A 22,442-nucleotide genomic window follows, 5' to 3' on the forward strand; every position below is an offset into this window, starting at 1 on the left:
CAGTGCTCAGAGGGAAATTTATAGCTGCAAATGTCTGCATTAAAAAAATAAAAAGATCTCAAATCAAAAAAGTGAAATTGCACATTAAGAAACTATAGAAACTAAAAATAAAAACAAAACAAACACAAAGCAAGCAGAAAAAAAGATTGAAGCACAAATGAATGAAATAGAGAACAGAAAAACTACAGAATCAATGAAACTGAAAATAGGTTCTTTAAAAAGATAAACAAAATTAGCAAACCTTTAGCTACACTGACCAAGGCAAAAATAGAGAAGACTCAAACTACTAAAACCAGGAATGAAGGCAGGGACATTCCTGTTGACCTTACAGAAATAAGTAAGATTATAAGGGAATATGAGGACAATTGCAGGCCAACAAATTAGAAACATACATGAAATATACAAACTCTCAGGAATACACAAACTACCAAAACTGACTCAAGGAGAAACAGAAAATCTGAGATCTTTAATAAGAGACTGAATCAGAAATCAAAACACTTCCAGGAAAGAGAAGCCCAGGACTAGATGGCTTCATAATGAATTCTACCCAATGTTTAAAAAAGAATTAACACCAATCCTTCTCAAATTCTTCCAAAAAAACAGAAGAGGAGGAAATTCTTAACTCATTCTCTGAGTCCAGAATTAACCCGATACAACAAATAGAGTAAGAGATCACATGAAAACTACTGACCAGTATCTCTTAGGAATATAGATGCAAAAATCCTCAACAAAAGATTAGCAAATTAAATCTAGCATTATATTAAAAGAACTAAACGCCATTATCCAGGAATACAAAGTGGCTCACCATACACAAAACAATGAAATATACCATTTAATAAAATGAAGGGAAAAAACCTAAACGATCATCTCAGTAGGCATCAAACACATTTGACATGATACAACATTCCTTTGTGGTAAAAACACTCAACAAACTAGGAACAGAAGGGCATTTCTTCAACCTGTTTTATAAGCATTTGTGTAATGCAGTCTAATTTATATAATCAAAATGGAGTAGCAAAGATAGTAGGACTTATTAAATATAAAAGGATGGACTGGGTGCGGTGGCTCACGACTGTAATCCCAACATTTTGGGAGGCTGAGGCAGGCGGATCGCTTGAGGCCAGGAGTTTGAGACCAGCCTGGCCAACAGGGCAAAAGCCCCGTCTCTACTAAAAATACAAAAATTAGCTGGGCATGGTGGCATGCACCTGTAATCCCAGCTACTTGGGAGGCTGAGGCAGGAGAATCACTTGAATCTGGGAGGTGGAGGCTGCAGTTAGCTGGGATCATGCCACTGCACTCTAGCCTGGGCGACAGAGCGAGACCCTGTCTCAAACATAAATAAATAATTAAATGAATGAAAATATTATTGTTGGCCCATTTAATGATAAAAAGATCATATTAATATAACATGGAGGTACTGTTTTTTTCCTATCATACTGGCAAAGATTAAAAGTGTGCTAAGCTGGGTGTGGCAGCTCACGCCTATAGCCCAGTTACTTGGGACGCTGAGGCAAGATCAGCCTGGGGAACAAAGCAAGACCTTGTCTCTAAAAGAAAATAAAAAAAAAATGTGTATATATATATATATTTAAAAATTGTTTTAAAACTATTTATTGAAATTCAAGTTTATTTAATAAAAATAACTGAGCTTAAAAAAAATAATCGGAACACCTGATTTACATTTAATTCCAATAAACCCAGATTATGCTGTATTACACCTTTCTAGTAAACAGTTTCTTTGCAGTGTGTTAGCTGTGTAAATATAAGAACCAATAAACTACATCTTAGATATGCTCTCAAACAGAATTTAAGTTCCAACATTAATATGAAACAAAATATTTATAATTCAGCCATTTAGAGATTGGTTCAATTTTCTTTATTCAGAAAGGCCTATGTAGCTTAATCTGAATCTCAGTAACTGGGCAAGTTACTTAATTTCTCTAAACCTCAGACATCTCTCATCTAGTGAAGAAGGATTAATAACATCTCCCCCAAAGTATTGTTGTGAGGTTTAAGAAAATGACATTTTATTTGGTGTCTGACATGTAAACAGGTATTTAATGAGGAATACGTTCTCTCTTCTAATTAGAAGTACTAAGTTTCTATATTAAAACTAACTTCATCTTTGGAGTCTACTTTAGTACCAGCTTAGCCTCAAAGAGGTTCATATGTCAAGACCAATATTCTAGGCCCTTCCTTGGTCAGGTTTATATTCAGCCTAGAATAATCTTAGCCGCTGTTCACACTTTTCCCCCAGAGTGGGCTTCCTAATTCTTTTTTAATGGCACTAGTAAGTTTTGTCAGGAGAGGGCACTGGAGCCCACATTAAGGTCAGCTCTGTGTGGTCTTGTCAAGGGCGCAAGGTTAAAAAATTCTATTATAACTTTTGAAAATAGGATGTCTGTTTTTAACTACTGAAAGATAGTATGACTTAAAAACTTGACTCAAATATGTTATTTTAGTATCCACATACTGAAAAAGAAATTGAGGAAACTGGCAAGTTTTATCTTCAACATCTGCTTTCAGTTTTACTGAAGCTTATCCTCACCACTCTCATTCCTCAGATCCATTTCCCAACCTGAAAAACTTATCTGTCCCTTCTCTTCTCTCTTCAGACTCCAGTTAGGGTTTTCTGGTTTAATATTGATAAATTTAAACACTGACCTCTAAAATAAATATTCTTACTTTTGCTTTCTAACAAAATTGTGTATTAAAAATAGATTTTAAAGACTATTGGATAGATTCTTGGGGGCTTGAGATCTTTGGACAGCTCCCAAATTTCTGTCTAACGTTGGCTTTCTGTTCTGCTTCCCTGTGGGATGACTTAAATTAAATGTATTTAAAATAGAACCTGGGGGCCGTGGATCACCTGTCAGGAGTTCGAGACCAGCCTGACCAATATGGTGAAACCCCGTTTCTACTAAATAAAAAATAAAATAAAATAATATAAAATAATAAAATAAAAATAAAATAAAATAAAATAAAATAGAAGCTGTTAGGCTGGGCATGGTGACTCACGCCTGTAATCCCAGCACTTTGAGAGGCTGAAGTTGGGAGGATGACTTGAGTCCAGGAGTTTCAATTGAGTTCAAGGAGCCCTTGAGCCCAGCCTGTGCAACACAGGGAGACCCTGTCTCTACAAGAAATTTAAAAATTAGCCAGGTGTGGGGACACATGCCTGTGTGGTCCCAGGTACTGGGGAGGCTGAGGTGAGAGAATTGCCTGAGCCCAGGAGGTCAAGGCTGCAGAGAGTTGTGATTGTGCCACTGCATCCAGCCTGGGTGACAGAGTGAATCCCTGTCTCAAAAAAAAAAAAAAAAAAAAAAAAATTAAAAAAAAAAGGAAAAAAATTAGAACCCATTAACCCTTCAAGTGACCACACTGAATATTTTTCATTAATTTTAAATACATTTTCAACAAAGGCAGCTGAATTGGGGGAAAGATGGGGAAGTTTGAGGGGGCAGAATAAAACTTAAAAATTGAATCTTGGCTGGATGCAGGGACTCATGCTTATAATCCTGGCACTTTGGGAGGTGAGGTGGAGGTGGGAGAATTGCTCAAGGTCAATTCGAGACCAGCCTGGGCAAATAGCAAAACCCTGGCTCTCAAAAAAAAAAAAAAAAAAAAAAAATTAGCTGGGCATGGTGGCACACACTGTAGTCCTACTCAGGAGGCTGAGGTGGAAGGCTGCTCGAGCCCAGTTCAGGGTTACAGTGAGCCACGATCACACCACTGCACTTCAGCCTAAGTGAGACCCTGTCTCAAAAACAAAACACAACTAAGCAAAATTGAATCTCGTCATTACAATAAAATTGGGAATCCAAAAGTCTATCCAAGCAAGCATATGAACTTATAATATGAATTTAATATCAGTGAGGAAATGATGTAATATTTAATAAATAGTACAGAAAACTCATTAACTATTTGGAAAAAACAAACTATACTGTGACCTTACTTCTTAAATCAAAATAAATTTGGGTGGGGCAATGATTTAAGTATGAAAAATGCAACCATAAAATATATGCTAGAAAAAATATGGGTAAATATTTTCATAAGCTCGGAATGAGAAAGACCTTTCTAAACACCTCACAGAACCTAAAGGCCACGAGAAGAAAGTCCCTAAGAAAATTTTAATGTAAAACTAAATGAAAATAGGTTTAAAAGCAAACAAACAAACAAAAAAACTGGGGAAAAAAACGTATGTGATATATAAAGGGGCTTCTCAAATGTATGAAGAATTCTTTCTTATGTATCAATTAAAAATCTCTAGAGCTCAGCTGGGCATGGTGGCTCACGCCTGTAATCCCAGCACTTTGGGAGGCCAAGGCGGGCGGATCACTTGTGGCCTGGAGTTTGAGAATAGCCTGGCCAACATGGCGAAACCCCGTCTCTATTAAAAATACAGAAATTAGCCGGGCGTGGTGGTGCGTGCCTGTAATCCCAGATACTCGGGAAGCTGAGGCATGAGACTCGCTTGAACCTGGGAGGTTGAGGTGGCAGCGAGCCGAGATTGCGCCATTATACTCCAACCTGGGCGACAGAGTGAAACCCTATCTCAAAAAACCCAAAAAACAAACAAAAACAAAAACAACTCTAGAGCTCAATAGCAAAAAGTGAGCTGATGCCATGGAAACAGGCAATTCATAAAAGAAGTCAAATGTCCAAAAATCATATGCAAACATGAATGTAGCGAGTCATCAGGGTAAAAAGAAAGATGATTCGTCGTGTATTGGATTGGCAGGGATTAAAAGAGTCACAGAAAGCAGACTGGTGAAGAAGTAGAGAGTAAGGTGCTCTCCCTGCACCGTGGGTAGGAGTGCAAATCAGTGCAGCATTTCTGGAGGGGAGTTTGGCAATATGTAGGAATATTTACAAGTTATATACCCTTTGGCCCAGTAATCCCCCTTTATGAATCTACCTGAAGGAGATAATTATCCAAAAGTGAAAATATGTGTGCCCAAGCATGCTTATTGCTGATTTGCTGTAAAAATCCAGAACACTAAAAACAACCCTAAAATCATCACTAGGAGATGCTATTGCTCCCAATAGTCGATACAATTTATTATAATGCTCTGTACTTTATTAGATGTCTATAACATAATGCTGAGGGAAGTATGCAGTGTACTTGCTGCTTCCAGGACCCTATGTGTAACATACGCCAGTTATATAAAATTCAGAGAAGTCTAGAAGGATGTTCATCAAAATTTTAAGAGTGGTTTCCACCCGATAGAGGGTTTTAAGGAGATTAAAAAAGAACCTTTTTGATTTGTATTTTTCAGTAACATTGGCATTTAAACAAATAAGTATGCATTATGTTTACAAAGACATTAAAGCTATTTCTAAAAAGAGAAAATATTAAAAATTATCTTCAGATTAATCCTTTATAATTTTATTTTTTAACCAAGGAAAGAATATGATCTGGTACTCCTTTTGGAGGCTAATCTCTAGATGACCAAAGGGAAGCGTTTTTCACATGTGGTCCTGGGTTATCTCTATCAGAATCACCTATGATAATCACCTTTTTTAAACGTAGAGTTCCAGGCCCCCTTTCCTGCCACTACCCTACCCCAACCAAACCCAGTAAGTCAACATATCTGAGGGTGAGGCCCCTACATAGTTCCCAAGCACACCTGGTGACATGTTTGTATATTTATGCCTGTGAATCATTACTCAGGAGAAGAAAAAAGGAAGAGTTCGCAAGTTTACCTATGTCATTCATATTTACTTTTTTAGTCACTCTCCCTTGCTTTCTCTCTTTTTGGCTTTACACCTGTTTTCCCACAATCTACGGAAGCTGAAATCAAAATGAACTAAGAGCATTAAATATCAGGTGTTTTAGGGATTAAAAAACATCTAGGAAAACCCACAGAATGGCTGGTATTCATGGCAACCACCAATCCTTTTGTCTCAATTTCTCAACTTACCTTGTACTTGGATTTTTGATGAAGCCAGTGTTTACAAAATTAGGACAGAGACATGTGGTTTTGACTCCAGTTATTTGCAAGGCAGCCAGCTCATCTGTCAAAGCTTTATGAAATCCAACAGCAGAAAACTTGCTTGAACTGAAAATAAAGAGAGCGTTTACAAAATAATTCCAGAATTCTGAAATGTCTGCCTTTTTCCCTCAGTTCAGCATGGTCCTCCGCAGAGCAATGTGGGCATTCCCTGAATCTCAGGCCCCAGTCCAGACAGACTGCATCAGAGCCTACATCTCACAAGATTCTCAGGTAAATCTGTAGGCACATTAAGGTCTAAGAAGCACTGACACAGAAGATTTACTGCATCTTAGCATCACTTATGGAATAAGAACATTTCCTTAAAAGGCCTTTTAAAGAAAATTAGCAGAATATTTGTTTTCTTTGTTGTTCCACAAAATTCAGGGTCACTATAAGCTCTTCCTCATTTACTTTAAGATGTTCACAGAATCTGCTGAAAACTTTTCCTGGATAAATCCTATTCTTCTTTTAAGTCACAGCTTCACTTCCTCAAAGAGGCCTTTGCTAACCCCCAGTCTAAATTATTTTCTCATTATATAGTAATTCTCAGTTTTCTATGATAGTATCTATCTCAGATTTGTAACTGAACACTCAATTGAGATTAATTTTTTTTTTTTTTTTTTTTTTTTGAGACAGAGTCTCACTCTGTCGCCCAGGCTGGAGTGCAGTAGCATGATCTTGGCTCACTGCAAGCTCCGCCTCCCGGGTTTACGCCATTCTCCTGCCTCAGCCTCCCAAGTAGCAGGGACTACGGGCGCCCCCGCCAACATGCCCGGCTAATTTTTTTGTATTTTTAGTAGAGATGAGGTTTTACTATGTTAACCAGGATGGTCTCGATCTCATGATATTGTGATCCGCCCGCCTCGGCCTCCCAAAGTGCTAGGATTACAGGCATGAGTCACCGTGCCTGGGCGAGATTAAGTTTTTTAAAACATCTGTCCCCCACACCTCTCCTATAAGCTCCATGACTGTTTTGGTCACCAGTGAATCTCCAGGGCCTAGCACAGTGCTTGGCTCTTAGGTGCTCAATGAATATTTGTCAAATGAATGAATCACAATGCAAAGCGTTTCTTACTGTAACAGCGCTTTCATTTGGAAATAGTAGTGAAATTACTTACTCTAAATAGACATTACTTTCTCAGGTTTTTTTTTTTTTTTTAAAAAGGGCTTTATTGACATATAAATTCATATATCATACAAAGCATTCACTTAATGTACAATTAAATGGTTTTTGATATATTATTAACTTTTAAAAATTGTGGTATAATATATATCATGTAAAATTTGTCATTTTAACCATTTTTAAGTGTGCAATTCAGTGGCATTAATTATCAGATAATCTTTTATTCTGTTAAATCTGTATGAATTAGCAATTACACAAAGTAGCTATGAATTCTGGCCAGTTAATCTATGCTTTGGGAGACAGAAAGCTGTGAAAATGTCTCTCTTACCTTTTTATAAAAAGCTTAGGCACATATTGAAGGTGATATGGTTTGGCTGTGTCCCTACCCAAATCTCATCAACAATTGCAGTCCGAATTGTATTAGCCACATGTTGAGGGAGGGCATTCGTGGGAGGTGACTGGATCATGGGGGCAGTTTTCCCCATGCTGTTCTCATGATAGTGAAGGAGTTCTCACAAGATCTGATGGTTTTATAAGTGTTTGGCAGATCATCTCTTGCTCTTAATCTCAATCTCTCAATCTCTCTCTCTCTCTCTCTGTCTCCTGCTGCCATGTAAGACATGCCTGCTTCCCCTTCCTCCATAATTGTAAGTTTCCTGAGGCCTCCCCAGCCATGTATGAACCTCTTTCCTTTATAAATTGCCCAGTCTTCGGCAGTTATTTATAGCAGGGTGAGAGTGGACTAATACAGAAGGCTTAAAAGAAAGATTGCTAAATTAAATTATATGAGATTAAAAGGTTCTGTATACTGAAAAACAATATAAATAAAAATCATATCTAAAATAGATTACTATGTGCTAGACATTGCCTTCAGTTATTCTGATGCATTTTGGAGTTTTTTGGGGAGTCTTTCTCTGTCACCTAGGCTGGAGTGCAGTGATGCAATCATAGCTCACTTCAACCTAGGAACTTCTCTGCTCAAGCAATGTATCACCTCAGCCTCCCAAGTAGCTGGGACTACAGGCATGTGCCACAACACTTGAATAATTATTTTACTTTATTGTAGAGATGCGGGTCTCGCTATGTTGCATAGGTTGGTCTCAAACTCCTGGGTTCAAGTCATACTCTTGCCTCAGTCTCTCGAGGCGCTGGGATTATAAGTGTGAGTCACAGTACCTGGCCTATTCTAAATAATTATTTCATTGAATCTTCATAACACTCCTATAAAATATATTATGACCCTCATTTACCAAAGATGAAACTGAGGTAAACAGGGGTTATCAAACTTGCCTAAAGATACACTACAAAGTGGTAGAATCAGGTTTTACGGGTGGGTAATAAACCAGATTTATATATGATATGCTCTAAACTTTATGAACTCCAAGCAAATTAAAAGGCAAGTGACAAACTGGTAAAGCATTTGCAACATGTAAGACAAAGATAAGGTTAATATGTGGCAACTTTTATAACGGAATAAGACAGTACTCTAATAGATAAATGGCTAAAGGGCATTCATGGAAAAATCTTAATATAAAAATACCAGTAGATATAGGCATATAAAAATGATTTACATTAGGAATAATTCATATAAAAGCAAAGTAAAACAAGACAGAATTCTTGCCTAGCAGTAATTATAAGGATATGAAGAAATTTTTATCTGAGCTTTTTTTCAATGTACAGATTTTTCACCTCACAGAATTGAATCTAGCAATCTTTTCTTTTTAAGTCTTCATTCAATATATGTCAAACTTTTAAAAAAGTGATAAAAACTTTATTTCCACAGCTTTCTATTTTTCAAAGCACAGGTTAACTGGTAGCCTTTTCTGGAAGGCAATTTGGCAAAAGGTATCAAAATTCATTAAAAGTATGCCATGCTCTTAGATCCAGTGTTTATCCCATGGAAATTATCAATCATGTCTCCAAAGATTTATGTTCAAGGATAGTCCATGGGGTACAGTTCATTAAAGCAAATAGTTGGGAATAATGTGAAACGTCTGTAGTGGGCAGCTGTTATTTTTTCCCATCAGCATTTGTATCCCCTTGCTCTGGTAATACCACTGTCACCAAATGCATACAGTGATTGGCTCCGGGTTAGTCTAGTCACTGACCTCTAGAACAAGAACGTTTGAAGCCATTGTTGAAGTGATGTTTGTTTCCTCCTCCTGCTGGACTTGGAATTTAAAGGATTTAACCCTGGAACTTTTGGTAGATATCTGGGCATCAGAGGAAGACAGCCTGTTGAGGCTTTAATTACAGAGCCAAAAAATTTCTCTTTGGGGCAGTTCCTTGCAACTTAAAGAGTCCTGACAAAGTATCAATGATAATGAATAAATTGCAGAACTAGTGGCATGTATGTGCAGTGGTATCCCATGCAGAAATAGAAAATGATATTGCACACAATATATATTTATTAACATATAAATATTATTTTAAATTAAAAGCCAAAATTACATATAGATTTTTTCAATGCATAACTATATGTTTGCATTTAAAATATCCTTAAAAATTATAACATGCATATCATGATTATTTTGTCAGAGGCGTGTAAACCAGAGCAACTCCATCTTAAATAGGAGCTGGGTAAAATAAGGCTGAAACCTACTGGGCTGCGTTCCCAGATGGTTAAGGCATTCTAAGGCACAAGATGAGATAGGAGGTCAGTACAAAATACAGGTCATAAAGACTTTGAGACCTTGCTAATAAAACAGGTTGCAATAAAGGAGCCACAAAAACCAAACCCACCAAAACCCACCAAAATCAAAATGGCCACAAAAGTGACCTCTGGTCGTCCTCACTGCTACGTTCCCGCCAGCGCCATAACAGTTCACAAATGCCCTGGCAACATCAGGAAGTTACCCCATATGGTGTAAAGAGAGGAGGCATGAATAATCCACACCTTGTTTAGCATATTATCAAAAAATAACCATAAAAATGGGCAACCAGCAGCCCTCGGGGCTGCTCTGTCTAACTGAGTAGCCATTCTTTTATTCCTTTACTTTCTTAACAAACTTGCTTTCGGCCCAGCGCGGTGGCTCACGCCTGTAATCCCAGCACTTTGGGAGGCTGAGGAGGGCGGATCACAAGGTCAGGAGATCGAGACCATCCTGGCTAACACAGTGAAACCTCTTCTCTACTAAAAACACAAAAAATTAGCCAGACGTGGCGATGGGCACCTGTAGCCCCAGCTACTTGGGAGGCTGAGGCAGGAGAATGGCGTGAACCTGGGAGGCGGAGCTTGCAGTGAGCTGAGATTGGCCACTGCACTCCAGCCTGGGCGACAAAGCGAGACTCCGTCTCATAAACAAACAAACAAACAAATATTCTTTCACCTTGCACTGCGGACTCACCCTGAATTCCTTCATGCACGAGATCCAAGAACCCTCTCTTGGGGTCTGGATTGGGATCCCTTTCTGGTAACATCTTTCTGGCAACCACGAAGGGGCTATATATAGTGCAGAAATCCTGACCCTACTGCTACTTTTGGGTAAGTGTTGGGGTCTTATAACATATTTCTGGCGGACCATAGACTGCATGATACTGAAGAGATCCCCCGCCCAAAGGAAAACAATCCGCGCACACCCGTGCGCTGACACCTGGGTAAAGAACGGGATTGGGTTAGAGGCCCAACTTAGGGGAGTTACAGTCTCTCCTAAGACACAGTGAGTTACAGGTCCTTCTTAATAAAAGGCAAGGACACTTGACTGAACTCGAGTTAGAGGCCTGACTTAGGAGGGTTAGAGTCCCTTCTAAGATTTAGGGGGATAGGCCGGGTGCAGTGGCTCACACCTGTAATCCCAGCACCTTGGGAGGCCAAAGTTTTATGTCCGTGGGAGTTTGATCTTTTAACTGCATGGCAGTACCTTCTCTTGGTACTTCCAGGGAACAAGAATTTTAAAGTTCATGTCATAGCCAGCTCTGAAAATCATATTAGTTAAAAGCCTTTGCAAGCTCCAAATTAACTAATCTAGATTCCTTCTGAGAAAACAAATTGATACTGTCCAGTCCTGTAGCTCAGTAGCTAAGGTTTTGCACTTTTACAGTGGTAGTCTAGGTTCAATTCCCCACCTAGGAAGTAAGTTGTTACTGATTTAATATATGCGTGACCCTGTCTATTCTCTTCTCCTCCATGGACTGTCTTCAATTTTCCTTTCTCTAAGCACCTAGGAGTTTACCTTTGGTAAAGTTCAGAAGCTGGAAATACTGGCCGCTTGGCATGGCTAAAGTCGGGTAATAAGAGCTCTGAAAGGATTTCTTCTTTAAAGAGCATTATGGTTAAAAGTCAGCTTACTTAAAAGTGGAACAAGCTATAGATATATTTAAAAGGGCTTTATGTTTTTCTCTTCTTGAAACTTGTTTTGCTGGAAAAAGGTTTTTTCTTCTCAGTCAACTGAATTATTTTTCTGTTTTTTTTTTTTGTCTTGTTACTCTTAATGCTCACATGAAAGGCCCGCAGATAACTTCTGGTAGCTTGGGACTCCTTGGGAAAAACAAAGGAGGTACCACAGACCCCATTTTGGGGAAAAAAAAAACCCCTCCGTTTTCCTTATGAAACCCCAAGAATTAAAAGCAGATAGATTCCTCTCAAAATCAAAGGCTCTGCTCTGTTTTGCATGGTGTTATCTGACGGTTTTGAGTTTAGGGGTATCAGCAATCACTCTGCATTATGAGAGAGGTGTGTAATAACTAGGTAGGAAATATACTTTAAAGGGTGGTTAACAGTAGTATGGAGGGTATACTTGACTCTGCACACTTGGATCAGAGAAGCATGCTCTTGGCCACCTGGAAGATAAGGCAACATCCTCCCCCCTCACTGGGAGATGAGATCTCATGAGGATGGGCTGATTACAGAATGGGCTGATTGGCTTTGGGTTGCCTTGTAATGAAATGCACAGTCGGTAAAAGCACTGCACTGTCTTCTTCCGTAGTATTTCCCTCCTTTTGGGGATCCAGGATCCAGTATAAAATGGCACCTTTAATTGTGGAGATCTGTCTTTGCCTTCAGCTGCTTATTTGCTACTTATTTAGCCCTAGAAACGCATGCTCTCCCGGCCCTGTTCCTCCAAGGGCACCACCCTGAAGCCAGTCATCCAATTAAGAAACTGGCAAATGGTGGGGCGAGGTGGCTCATGCCTGTAATCCCAGCACTTTGGGAGGCCGAGGTGGGCGGATCACTTGAGGTCAGGAGTTCAAGAACAGCCTGGCCAACATGGGGAAACCCCATCTCTACTAAAAATACAAAAATTAGCTGAGTGGGGTGGTGGGCGCCTGTAATCCCAGTTACTCAGGAGGCTGAGACAGGAGAATCACTTGAACCTGGGAGGCAGAGATTGCAGTGAGCCAAGATCATGCCACAGCACTCCAGCCTGGGTGACAAGAGCAAAACTCTGTCTCAAAAAAAAAAAAAAAAAACTGGCAAACGAAAAACCACATAAGTGCTGAATCTTCTATTTATAGTGTATGTTTATATATTAAAAAGCTCTAATTAATTGACTTAGAAAAATACGTGCATAAATCAAATATTTTGTCAGAAAAATAGAAACTTTAATGCCTTTTTGTTCATGTGACTTTAGTAATCTTTTGAAAATAAAGACAGTTTTAACATTTAACATTTATTGGAAAAACAAAATGTCTTTAAAATGTAGACATTTGGTCTAAATTAAGGTCAGATATCAGATGTGCTAAATGCTTTAAGGTCAAACTGTTTCTTTAACTTTTGAAAATTGTTCTATTTACCTACCTTAAAGCCATCAGCTTCTAGATAAGGCGTCCAGGATATGTGGAATTAGCCATACCCCCTGGCTATGCTGGAGAGTCAGCCCTTATCTGCACTTCTGCCTGGTGTGTCCTGCCTGGTGTAATTAAGACGACTGAAGAAACAGTTTTACATGCAAAGTGTATAAAAAAGGTGAAATGTGTTTTTGGTAAAGAAAAAAAAAATTATAAGAAGGCATGGGAATGTGGATTATTTTCTGCCTAAAGTGTTAAAGGATTGTGTTAAGTGAAAAAAAAAATTTTTTTTAAAGAAGCTGTGGAAGGTTTTTTTTTTTAGATGGAGTTTTGCTCTTGTTGCCCAGGCAGGAGTGCAATGGCTTCATCTTGACTCACCGCAACCTCTGCTTCCCGGGTTCAAGCAATTCTTCTGTCTCAGCTTCCCAAGTAGCTGGTATTACAGGCATGTGCCACCATGCCTGGCTAATTTTGTATTTTTAGTAGAGACAGGGTTTCTCCATGTTGATCAGGCTGGTCTCAAACTCCTGACCTCAGGTGATCCACCCACCTTGGCCTCCCAAAGTACCGGGATATATAGGCGTGAGACACTGCGCCTGGCCTTCGTGGAAAGTTTGTAAAAATTAATTGTAAGAGATTCTGTGTATGAACATATTGGCTAAAGTTAAAGGGGTATTATTCAGTTTTTCCATAAACTAAACATTGGAAGGAAAGCATAACAGTTTTTTCTTAAAGGACTTATCTGCTCTTTCACAAAAAAATGTAAAGAGTTATAAAGGTTTATAAAAATCTTACCTTATGATTAAACATTAAAATTGGGTTAATATGTCTCTAAGGTTTTATTAAAAATTGGGTTTAACATTAATAATACATTAATGCAAAGGTGAAATTTTGCTTATTTGGTATAAAAATCATCCAAGAAGCATTACCAAATGTGAAACAGTGTTTTGCTTTCTTTGGACTATATTTGCATAAATGTGTTATTGGTATATGTTCCAAAGTTATAAGAAACTCCTTTAATTCTAATATGACTTAGTGTATGTTACTAATAATTATAATTGTTATGGAAAATTTTGTGTGCCACAAAAGTAACCAAATTTCCTTATCAATTGTGGCTTTAATAGCAGCTGTCCTAAAGCTTTTTATCATCCACAGACAATTGTTGTCTTGTTTTAATCCTCTTTAAAAGGTGGTTTATAATCAACTATAGAACTCTAGCAGGTATTCTTAAATGCAGGTTTCTAATAACTTTAGAAATTGTAACATTAAAATAAAGAAAACAACTTTCAAAACTCTCATAAAAAGCTGGAATATTAATGAATAACAAGTAGAACAGGAGTTAACTGAATTAACTGAACCAATATAAAACTGAAGTAATTTTTTTAACTTTGCTTAAAATATTGCTGATCCTTTGTTTTATTTTTCAAAGTCAAGGAAACTTCTTTTAAGCTATTTACAGCTTGTAGCAATTAAGTAAAATATACTCCTATGAACAGAATTTGAAACATATTTGTTTCTCTCTACCTGATTTCTCCAGAATTTGGAAACTAATTGTAAGTATTCTTAACTTATGGTATAGTTATTTGCATAAGTGCAATAAAAATCTGTTTTCTTTTGTAACAGGACACTATTGGAGAAATTGGTTATTTCACCAAGGCTTTGCCTGAAATGGTGTGCTTTCCTTTAAGGAATCAAACTTGACTTGTAAAGCCAATAAAAGCCCTATGGGAAACTGGCCTCATACCTTGCCTACACAGTCCCTGTACAGGGTTTCTGACCTATAGTAAGTAAAGAATGTCACTTTCTCACAGGTCCAGGAGGCCCAAGTTATCTTGGGACCCCAAAAGAAAAGTGTTTTACCCAACTCATAGGTATTTAAGGGTACAAACCCATGGCAGGGCTCAGCTTTAAAAAGTCTTACCTGAGATTCCTTACAAAACAGAGTTCTATCAAAGCCAATTAAAAAGCCTATGTGAAAAATAATTATTCTTGCTGCACTTTATACAAATAATCAGACCAAGTATAATAAAGCAAATCAGTCTTATCATAATTTGTCTTAAATAAAAATGGGAAACTGGAGAGAGAATATTATATTTTAAGAACTATAGTACACTTGTTATTAAATTCTAGTCTCAGTTGTTTTTAAGTTTGTTTCTGCAATTTAGGCTAACCCTGTTTATTCCTGTAAACCAACCAGGAATCTCTAACTGCTGCTCAGAAGAAACAGGGATGGGTAATGTAAAATTCTAGGCACATTGCAATCAGCTAGCAACTCCATATCAGCTTCGTCTCAACAGTTGCCCAGTTCATGGAAAGCCCTCTAATTTAGTTTACTTGGAATAACTACTTATTTTGCTTTACTCTTATGAAATATATTGGTATTATATCCTTTGTATAGGAACACAGGACAGGCTTACTAAATGTTTTCTTAAACTAAATACTTATTAATCTCCCAGATATCACCTCTTGTCAAAACTCAAGTCATGAATGGCCCTTGCCATACTGATGCTTTCTGACTAAGCTCCTCTACCCTGAACACAAGAGGCCCTAATAATTAGGCAGGAATATCATGGCCCCATTCAGCCTGAGGAAGTTACAAAAGATGGATTTTCATCCCTCTGCAACCCTTAGGATTAAGGGTTCTCTTATAAAAGGGAAGGGGGAAATGTCAGAGGCATGTGAACCAGAACAACTCCATCTTGAATAGGAGCTGGGTAAAATGAGGCTGAAACCTACTGGACTGCATTCCCAGACAGTTAACGCATTCTAAGTCACAGGATGAGATAGGAGGTCAGTACAAAATACAGTTATAAAGACCTTGCTGATAAAACAGGTTACAGTAAAGGAACCGGCCAAAACCCACTAAAACCAAAATGGCCACGAGAGTGACCTCTGGTCGTCCTCACTGCTACACTCCCACCAGGGCATGACAGTTTACAAATGCCATGGCAACATCAGGAGGTTACCCTATATGGTCTAAAAAGGGGAGGCATGAATAATGAACCCCTTGTTTAGCATATCAACAAGAAATAACCATAAAAATGGGCAACCAGCGGCCCTCAGGGCTGCTCTGTCTATGGAGTAGCCATTCTTTTATTCCTTTACTTTCTTAATAAACTTGCTTTCACTTTGCACTGTGGACTCACCCTGAATTCTTTCTTGCGTGAGATCCAAGAACCCTCTCTCGGGGTCTGGATCGGAACTCCTTTCCGGTAACATTTCTGCATGGTGAGACTATCCATAAATTTAGTTTTTTCTTTTACTAAACTGTATTTTCTGATTTTACTCAAGTGACCAAAAATGCAAGAATATATTGAAACTCAGAGTTAATGCTCTTGAGTGTGTAAAAGGAATAACATATTGTTAAACTTTAGGGTGAATCTATATATAGAAAGACGTATATGTATATATGAAAACTAAAAGTGAGTAGATTTTTGCCCCCTGTACTTTGTAATATTACATCAAATTCCTTCATATTAGAAATAGTCTAAATTATTCAGATGTCTTGGAGGGCTGAAAAAAATAGTCTGAGTTAGTGTTTCTTATTCCAAATTCTTCTTTTTTCTTTTTCTTTTTGTGTTGAGGTCTTACTTTGTTGCCCAGTCTGGAGTGCAGTGGAGAAATCATGGCTCACCGCTGCCTTCAATTCCTGGGCTCAAGCTATCCTCCCACCTCAGCCTCCTGCGTAGCTGGGACTACAAGCACGCACCACCACACTTAGCTAATTTAAAATATTTTTTGTAGAGATGAGATCTCGCTATGTTACCCAAGCTAGTCTTGAACTCTTGAGCTCAAGCGATCCTCCTGCTTTGGCCTCCCAAAGCCTGGGGGATTACAGGTGTGAGCCACCATGCCTGGGCCCAAATTATTCTTTTAAATAACATTTTATTACAAGCTAAGGTTCAGGACTCAGTTTTGCTGAGTATTTCCATACTGGTAACTTTTCATGTTTATAAACTGGCTATTTGGGTTGACAGAATATATTAGCCAGCTAACTGTTTTCTTTTAAAAATCAAAATACTTGTGAACAAATTACTTAGCAAGCAGCAAAAAAAATCTTAGAATAGAATCAAAAGATTCACCCTCCCCCACCATACATGCAGTTCTTTTATCTTGCATTCTTCATAATAATCATTAAAACTACTGAACTATAACTCTAAAAAGAAATTAAAATATTTTTTCCTAAGATAGGCGACTACAGCTAGAATAGATTATTTTCTGTGGCTGTAGTAACTCAGGACAATGATATGTGAGGGCTGAATTACGGGGAAAATAATCAATAATTTTATTTTCCCTCTCATTTAATCCCAACAATTAGGCGTCAGAGCATATATGATGAATTCCATTGGGGCAAAGCAATCTGGAAGCTAAAATTAGAGGTGGGACCTCCCTGTTTTGTGTGAATATCAGGAAGTGGAATTGAAACGTAATACCAACAGGCAACCTCCTGTTATTGAACACTTGCAAGATTTCAGATTTTATGCTAAGTCCAATACAGTGTATGATTTAAACCTTACATCATTCTAATAAGTTAGATATTATTTATTTATTTATTTATTTTTGTGAGACAAAGTCTCGCTCTGTCGCCAGGCTGGAGTGCAGTGGTGCGATCTCAGCCTACTGTAACCTCTGCCTCCTGGGTTCTAGCGATTCCCCTGCCTCAGCCTCCCGAGTAGCTGGGACTACAGGCATGCACCACCATGCCTGGCTAATCTTTTTTGTATTTTTTAGTAGAGACGAGGTTTCACTATGTTGGCCAGGATGGTCTCAATCGCTTGACCGCGTGATCCGCTCGCCTCAGTCTCCCAAAGTGCTGGCATTACAGGCGTGAGCCACCGCACCTGGCCTAGATATTATTATTAACCTATTTTACAGATGAGGCAAATGAAGCACAGAGTAGAGTAACTTGTCTAAGGTCACACAGCTGGTGAGTGATTGAGTCAACATTCATAATGCCATTCAGAAATAATATTTTTACTGGAAACAACCCAAATGTTCATAAATAATAGAATGGACAAATAAATTGGTCACATGATACAACACTATGCAGCCATGAAAATGATCATACTATAGCTACTAACCACAACATGGCTAAATCTCACAAATATATTGTGATTCCATGGACATAAAGATCAAAAATAGGCAAAATTAATCTAAGGTGTTATAAGTTAACATGGTGGTTACCTTTGGGAAGGAAGGAGAGATTGGTGGTTGGGAAGAGTTTCAAGAGGGGGTTCTGGGGTCCTGTAATGTTCTAATTTTTTGACCTGCATGGTAGTTAAATGGATGTATCCACTTTGTAGTAACTCATTGAGCTGCAGACTTATGATTTCTTCACTCTTTTTTTTTTTTTTTTTTTGAGACAGAGTCTCACTCTGTCGCCCAGGCTGGAGTGCAGTGGCGCGATCTCGGCTCACTGCCAGCTCTGCCTCTGGGGTTCACGCTATTCTCCTGCCTCAGCCTCCCAAGTAGCTGGGACTACAGGTGCCTGCCACCATGCCTGGCTAATTTTTTGTGTTTTTAGTAGAGATGGGGTTTCATCATGTTAGCCAGGATGGTCGGGATCTCCTGACCTCGTGATCCGCCCGTCTCCGCCTCCCAAAGTGCTGGGATTATAGGCGTGAGACACCGCGCCTGGCCAATTTCTTCATTCTTATAAATGTACGTCATGTGTCAATCAAAAATGTTTAAATGTTTTAAAAAGCAGTGTCTCAGTTTAATTGCCCAATTGTTAGTAACAGTATCTGATAAACATTGCTTTCTGCTGGCAGTAATCCTTAGCACATCTCTGTAAAAGTCCTATCATTGATTAGATGCTGAGCAAAAACCAACGCTGACACAGTTGAAGATAACTGTGGTCAGTAAGGATCACAGATTGCAATAATTCAGGTCAGTGATAGCTGAGGATTCTGAAGAGGAATTCTCTAAGGGCTACCAAAGCACAGCTCTGTCACAAAGCTGGAAGTGTACAAACCGCTTTTGTGGTTGCCACCCTGCATGTTAGCCCAAATGGCACCCTTGTGTGGTTTCTTAAAAGCCACTTCTCGGCTGGGCAAGGTGGCTCACGCCTGTAATCCCAGCACTTTGGGAGGCCAAGGTGGGTGGATAACGAGGTCAGGAGATCCAGACCATCCTGGCTAACACAGTGAAACCCTGTCTCTACTAAAAATACAAAAAAAAAAAAAAAAAAAAAAGAAAGAAAAATTAGCCAGGCGTGGTGGCGGGCGCCTGTAGTCCCAGCTACTCGGGAGGCTGAGGCAGGAGAATTGCTTGAACCTGGGAGGCGGAGGTTGCAGTGAGCCAAGATCGCGCCACTGCACTCAAGCCTGGCAACAGCGTGAAACTGTTTAAAAAAAAAAAAAGCCACTTCGCTCCTCAAGCAATTTTACTTCCATCCGTTGGAAAAATCCTTCAAGTCTGAAGGACCCCAACATGAATACGGCATGGTAGAATCGTGTAGTGCACAATCTGCACAACTGTGTGTGGCATCCCTGCTTTGACAGTACCTTATGAAAACCTTTATTTCTGCCGAAAACATCACCACTAATCACAAAGATAAATTTCTTTCTCACAAAAAGCACATTTTTCCCTTGGTTTTCAATGTGAAACGCACAGTTAAACAGAATGAAGGCTGAACCCAAAGAGTTATAGTGTTTATTATGCAAACAGAAGAAGAAGCATGACAGAGCTCACTGCCCTGCAGGGTTCTCTGATCCTCTTTGCCTATCTCAGTGCCTGGTAACTAAGATAAGCGGCTGGGGGTGAGCTGGGAGGGTGTTGTGTAGTAGTTGCAGGGGCTGGGATTGAGGGAGGGTGACAGCACCTGTAACTATCTTTCATCAAGGAATTGAAATAAATGTCGTATTTTATTAGCCCTTGATAGCCGGTGGTAATCACCTAACTTAAACTGGCTCTAAAAGAGACAATAGACAATCTTGACACCATAGGTCTGTTCTGTGACTGCTTCACCAGTTATTTCATCTTTTTTTTTTTCTGAAAATTCAGTCCAAATCTATATTTATTATTTATTTATTTTTGAGACCGAGTCTCACTCTATCACCCAGGCAGGAGTGCAATGGCACGATCTCAGCTCACTGCAATCTCTGCCTCCCAGGTTCAAGCAGTTCTCCTGCCTCAGCCTCCCGAGTAGCTGGGACTACAGGTGTATGTCAAAACACCCAGCTAATTTTTGTATTTTTTGGTAGAGATGGGGGTAGATGGGGGTTTCACCACGTTGGCCAGGCTGCTCTCAAACTCCTGACCCCAGGTGATCTACCCTTCTTGGCCCCCCAAAATGCTGGGATTATGGGCATGAGTCACCATGCCCGATCCCAAGTCTATATTTATTTTAAAAACTATTAGAAAACTAATGTATGAAAATACATGTTCAGAAAGAAAAGAAAGAGAAAGAAGGAAAGAAAGGAAGGAAGGAAAGAAATATAGATAAGCAAAAGGAAAAGAATAAAAATCACTTAATTACTTGTTTTGCCATTACCTAAGAATAACCACTTTTTAGGTGTGATTAAACAGTTTGTTATATATCCTTGCAAATGCAAGTTGAATAAAAACAAATTACCCACCTATGCCTGTGTCTACATATTTGTATACATATCTATAGCTACATATACAACTATATCCATGTTTTTAGAATTTAGATATTTAATTCCAAAGGAGAAAACAAATTTGAGCATTACATTATATATGCATATATATTTACACATTCAACATTTTAAAAGTTATTATTTGCTTAAACATACAATAAGTGTTCAATAAAACATAAAATACAGCCAAGAATTAGTAAGGTGTGTGTAACCAGTAGAATCATCCTAGATACAGTGGCCTCACTGATCTCCCCAGTGAAGTATAGGGTCACTGTGAACTGCTATTTCAAGTTTTCAGTTATTACAAGAGCATGTTTTTTAAACGGATAATCATGAAAATTTTTTTAAAAACCAATTCCCTTGTTTGGATTCTTTCAATGTTTAAAATCCCACTATTAGAAAACTAATATTTGAAAATATATGTTCAGAAAAAAAAAAGAAAGAGAAAGAAGAAAGGAAGGAAGAAAGAAAATATAGATGAGCAAAAAGAACAAAATAAAGATCACTTAATTACTTGTCTTGTCATTACCTAAGAATAACCACTTTTTAGATGTGATTAGAGTAAAACAGTTTGTTATATATCCTTGCAAATGCAAGTTGTATAGAAACAAATCACTGGGCCAGGCGCGGTGGCTCACGCCTGTAATCCCAGCACTTTGGGAGGCCAAGGTGGGTGGATCACGAGGTCAGGAGATCCAGACCATCCTGGCTAACACAGTGAAACGCGGTTTCTATAAAAATACAAAAAAAGTAGCCGAGCATGTTGGCGGGCGTCTGTAGTCCCAGCTACTCGGGAGGCTGAGGCAGGAGAATGGCGTGAACCGGGGAGGCGGAGCTTGCAGTGAGCCGAGATTGCACCACTGCACTCCAGCCTGGAAGACAGAGAGTCCGTCTCAAAAAAAAAAAAAAAAAAAAAAAAATTCACCCAACTATGCCTAATATTCTCTTTCTCTCACTCTGATTTCATTTCTGCAAAAATTTATCCATTTTTATTAATATTAAAAATTATTAAATTTTGTTACAATTGTTAATAATACTAATTATTGTTCTTGTTTTGTAATTTCTTGCTGTTAAAAGAGACGAGAAATGTTTTAAAAGTGGTTGGCTCATAACTGAATAAATTTCTGGCTGCCACCTCCAGCGGGGTCTTCTAGAAGGGGATTAATGGTTGATAATGTTGTTAGACAAGAGACTTTGTGCAACTCTTTCTGCTTGTTTTTTGACAACTCCCAATAATAGACTGGACAATTTCAAGTCTACTATGATTATACAAAGAGTTCTCATTAGACAGGGTAAGAAATCTCACACACAAGGTAAGCATAAGAACCAATGAAGGAAACACATGTTCACATACCAGTAAGCCAGTAAGAAGGGGACCGAAATATGTCCAGCTGCCGAAGCCACAGTGACAACATGGCCATGGTTATTCTTCATCATTGCAGGAAGAAATGCCTTTGTAGTCTACAAATAGTTTTTATTAAAAGAGAAAAAAAAAAAAATACTGTATTTCAGACTCACAGACCCCTTGGGAATACTTTGAAACAGAAGTATATTTTTTAACATGAATCCTAGCATAAATGAAAAAAACATAAACTAAATGACAAATGCAGCAACAATAAGGGGACTGGATATGATGCCCACATTAGAAAACCTGAGCAAAACAATGGCTACTGAAAGCTTTGAGAATCCATCTCATTTAAATTGCTAAATTCAGCCAGGTGTGGTGGCTCATGCCTATAATTCCAGCACTTTGGGAAGCCAAGTCGGGCAGATCACTTGAGGTCAGGAGTTCAAGACCAGCCTGGCCAACATGGTGAAACCCCATCTCTACTAAAAATGCAAAAATTAGCTGGGCATAGTGGCAGGTGCCTGTAATCCCAGCTACTGGGGAGGCTGATGCAGGAGAATCACTTGAACCTGGGAGGCGGAGGTTGCAATGAGCCGAGATCACGCCACTGCACTCCGGCCTGGGCGACAGAGTGAGACTCTAAA

At 38.7% G+C, this 22,442-nt stretch overlaps 1 protein-coding gene across 2 annotated transcripts in view; it reads right to left on the minus strand.

The window, feature by feature from the left end:
• The window catches only part of HSD17B11 (hydroxysteroid 17-beta dehydrogenase 11), a 69,302-nt gene that overhangs the window by 26,555 nt on the left and 20,305 nt on the right, over nt 1–22,442 (minus strand). Inside the window, exons 4-5 of one of the 2 annotated variants that reach the window (XM_045392639.2) lie at nt 21,805–21,911; nt 5,928–6,065 (exon numbers count right to left, since the gene is read on the minus strand). In XM_045392639.2, coding sequence (XP_045248574.1) covers nt 5,928–6,065; nt 21,805–21,911 — 245 coding nt within the window. The remainder of the gene's footprint in view (nt 1–5,927; nt 6,066–21,804; nt 21,912–22,442) is intronic. The other variant, XM_045392640.2, reaches the window with a different exon arrangement.

The sequence above is a fragment of the Macaca fascicularis genome, chromosome 5, assembly GCF_037993035.2.
Source record: "Macaca fascicularis isolate 582-1 chromosome 5, T2T-MFA8v1.1".
NCBI lineage: Eukaryota > Metazoa > Chordata > Mammalia > Primates > Cercopithecidae > Macaca > Macaca fascicularis.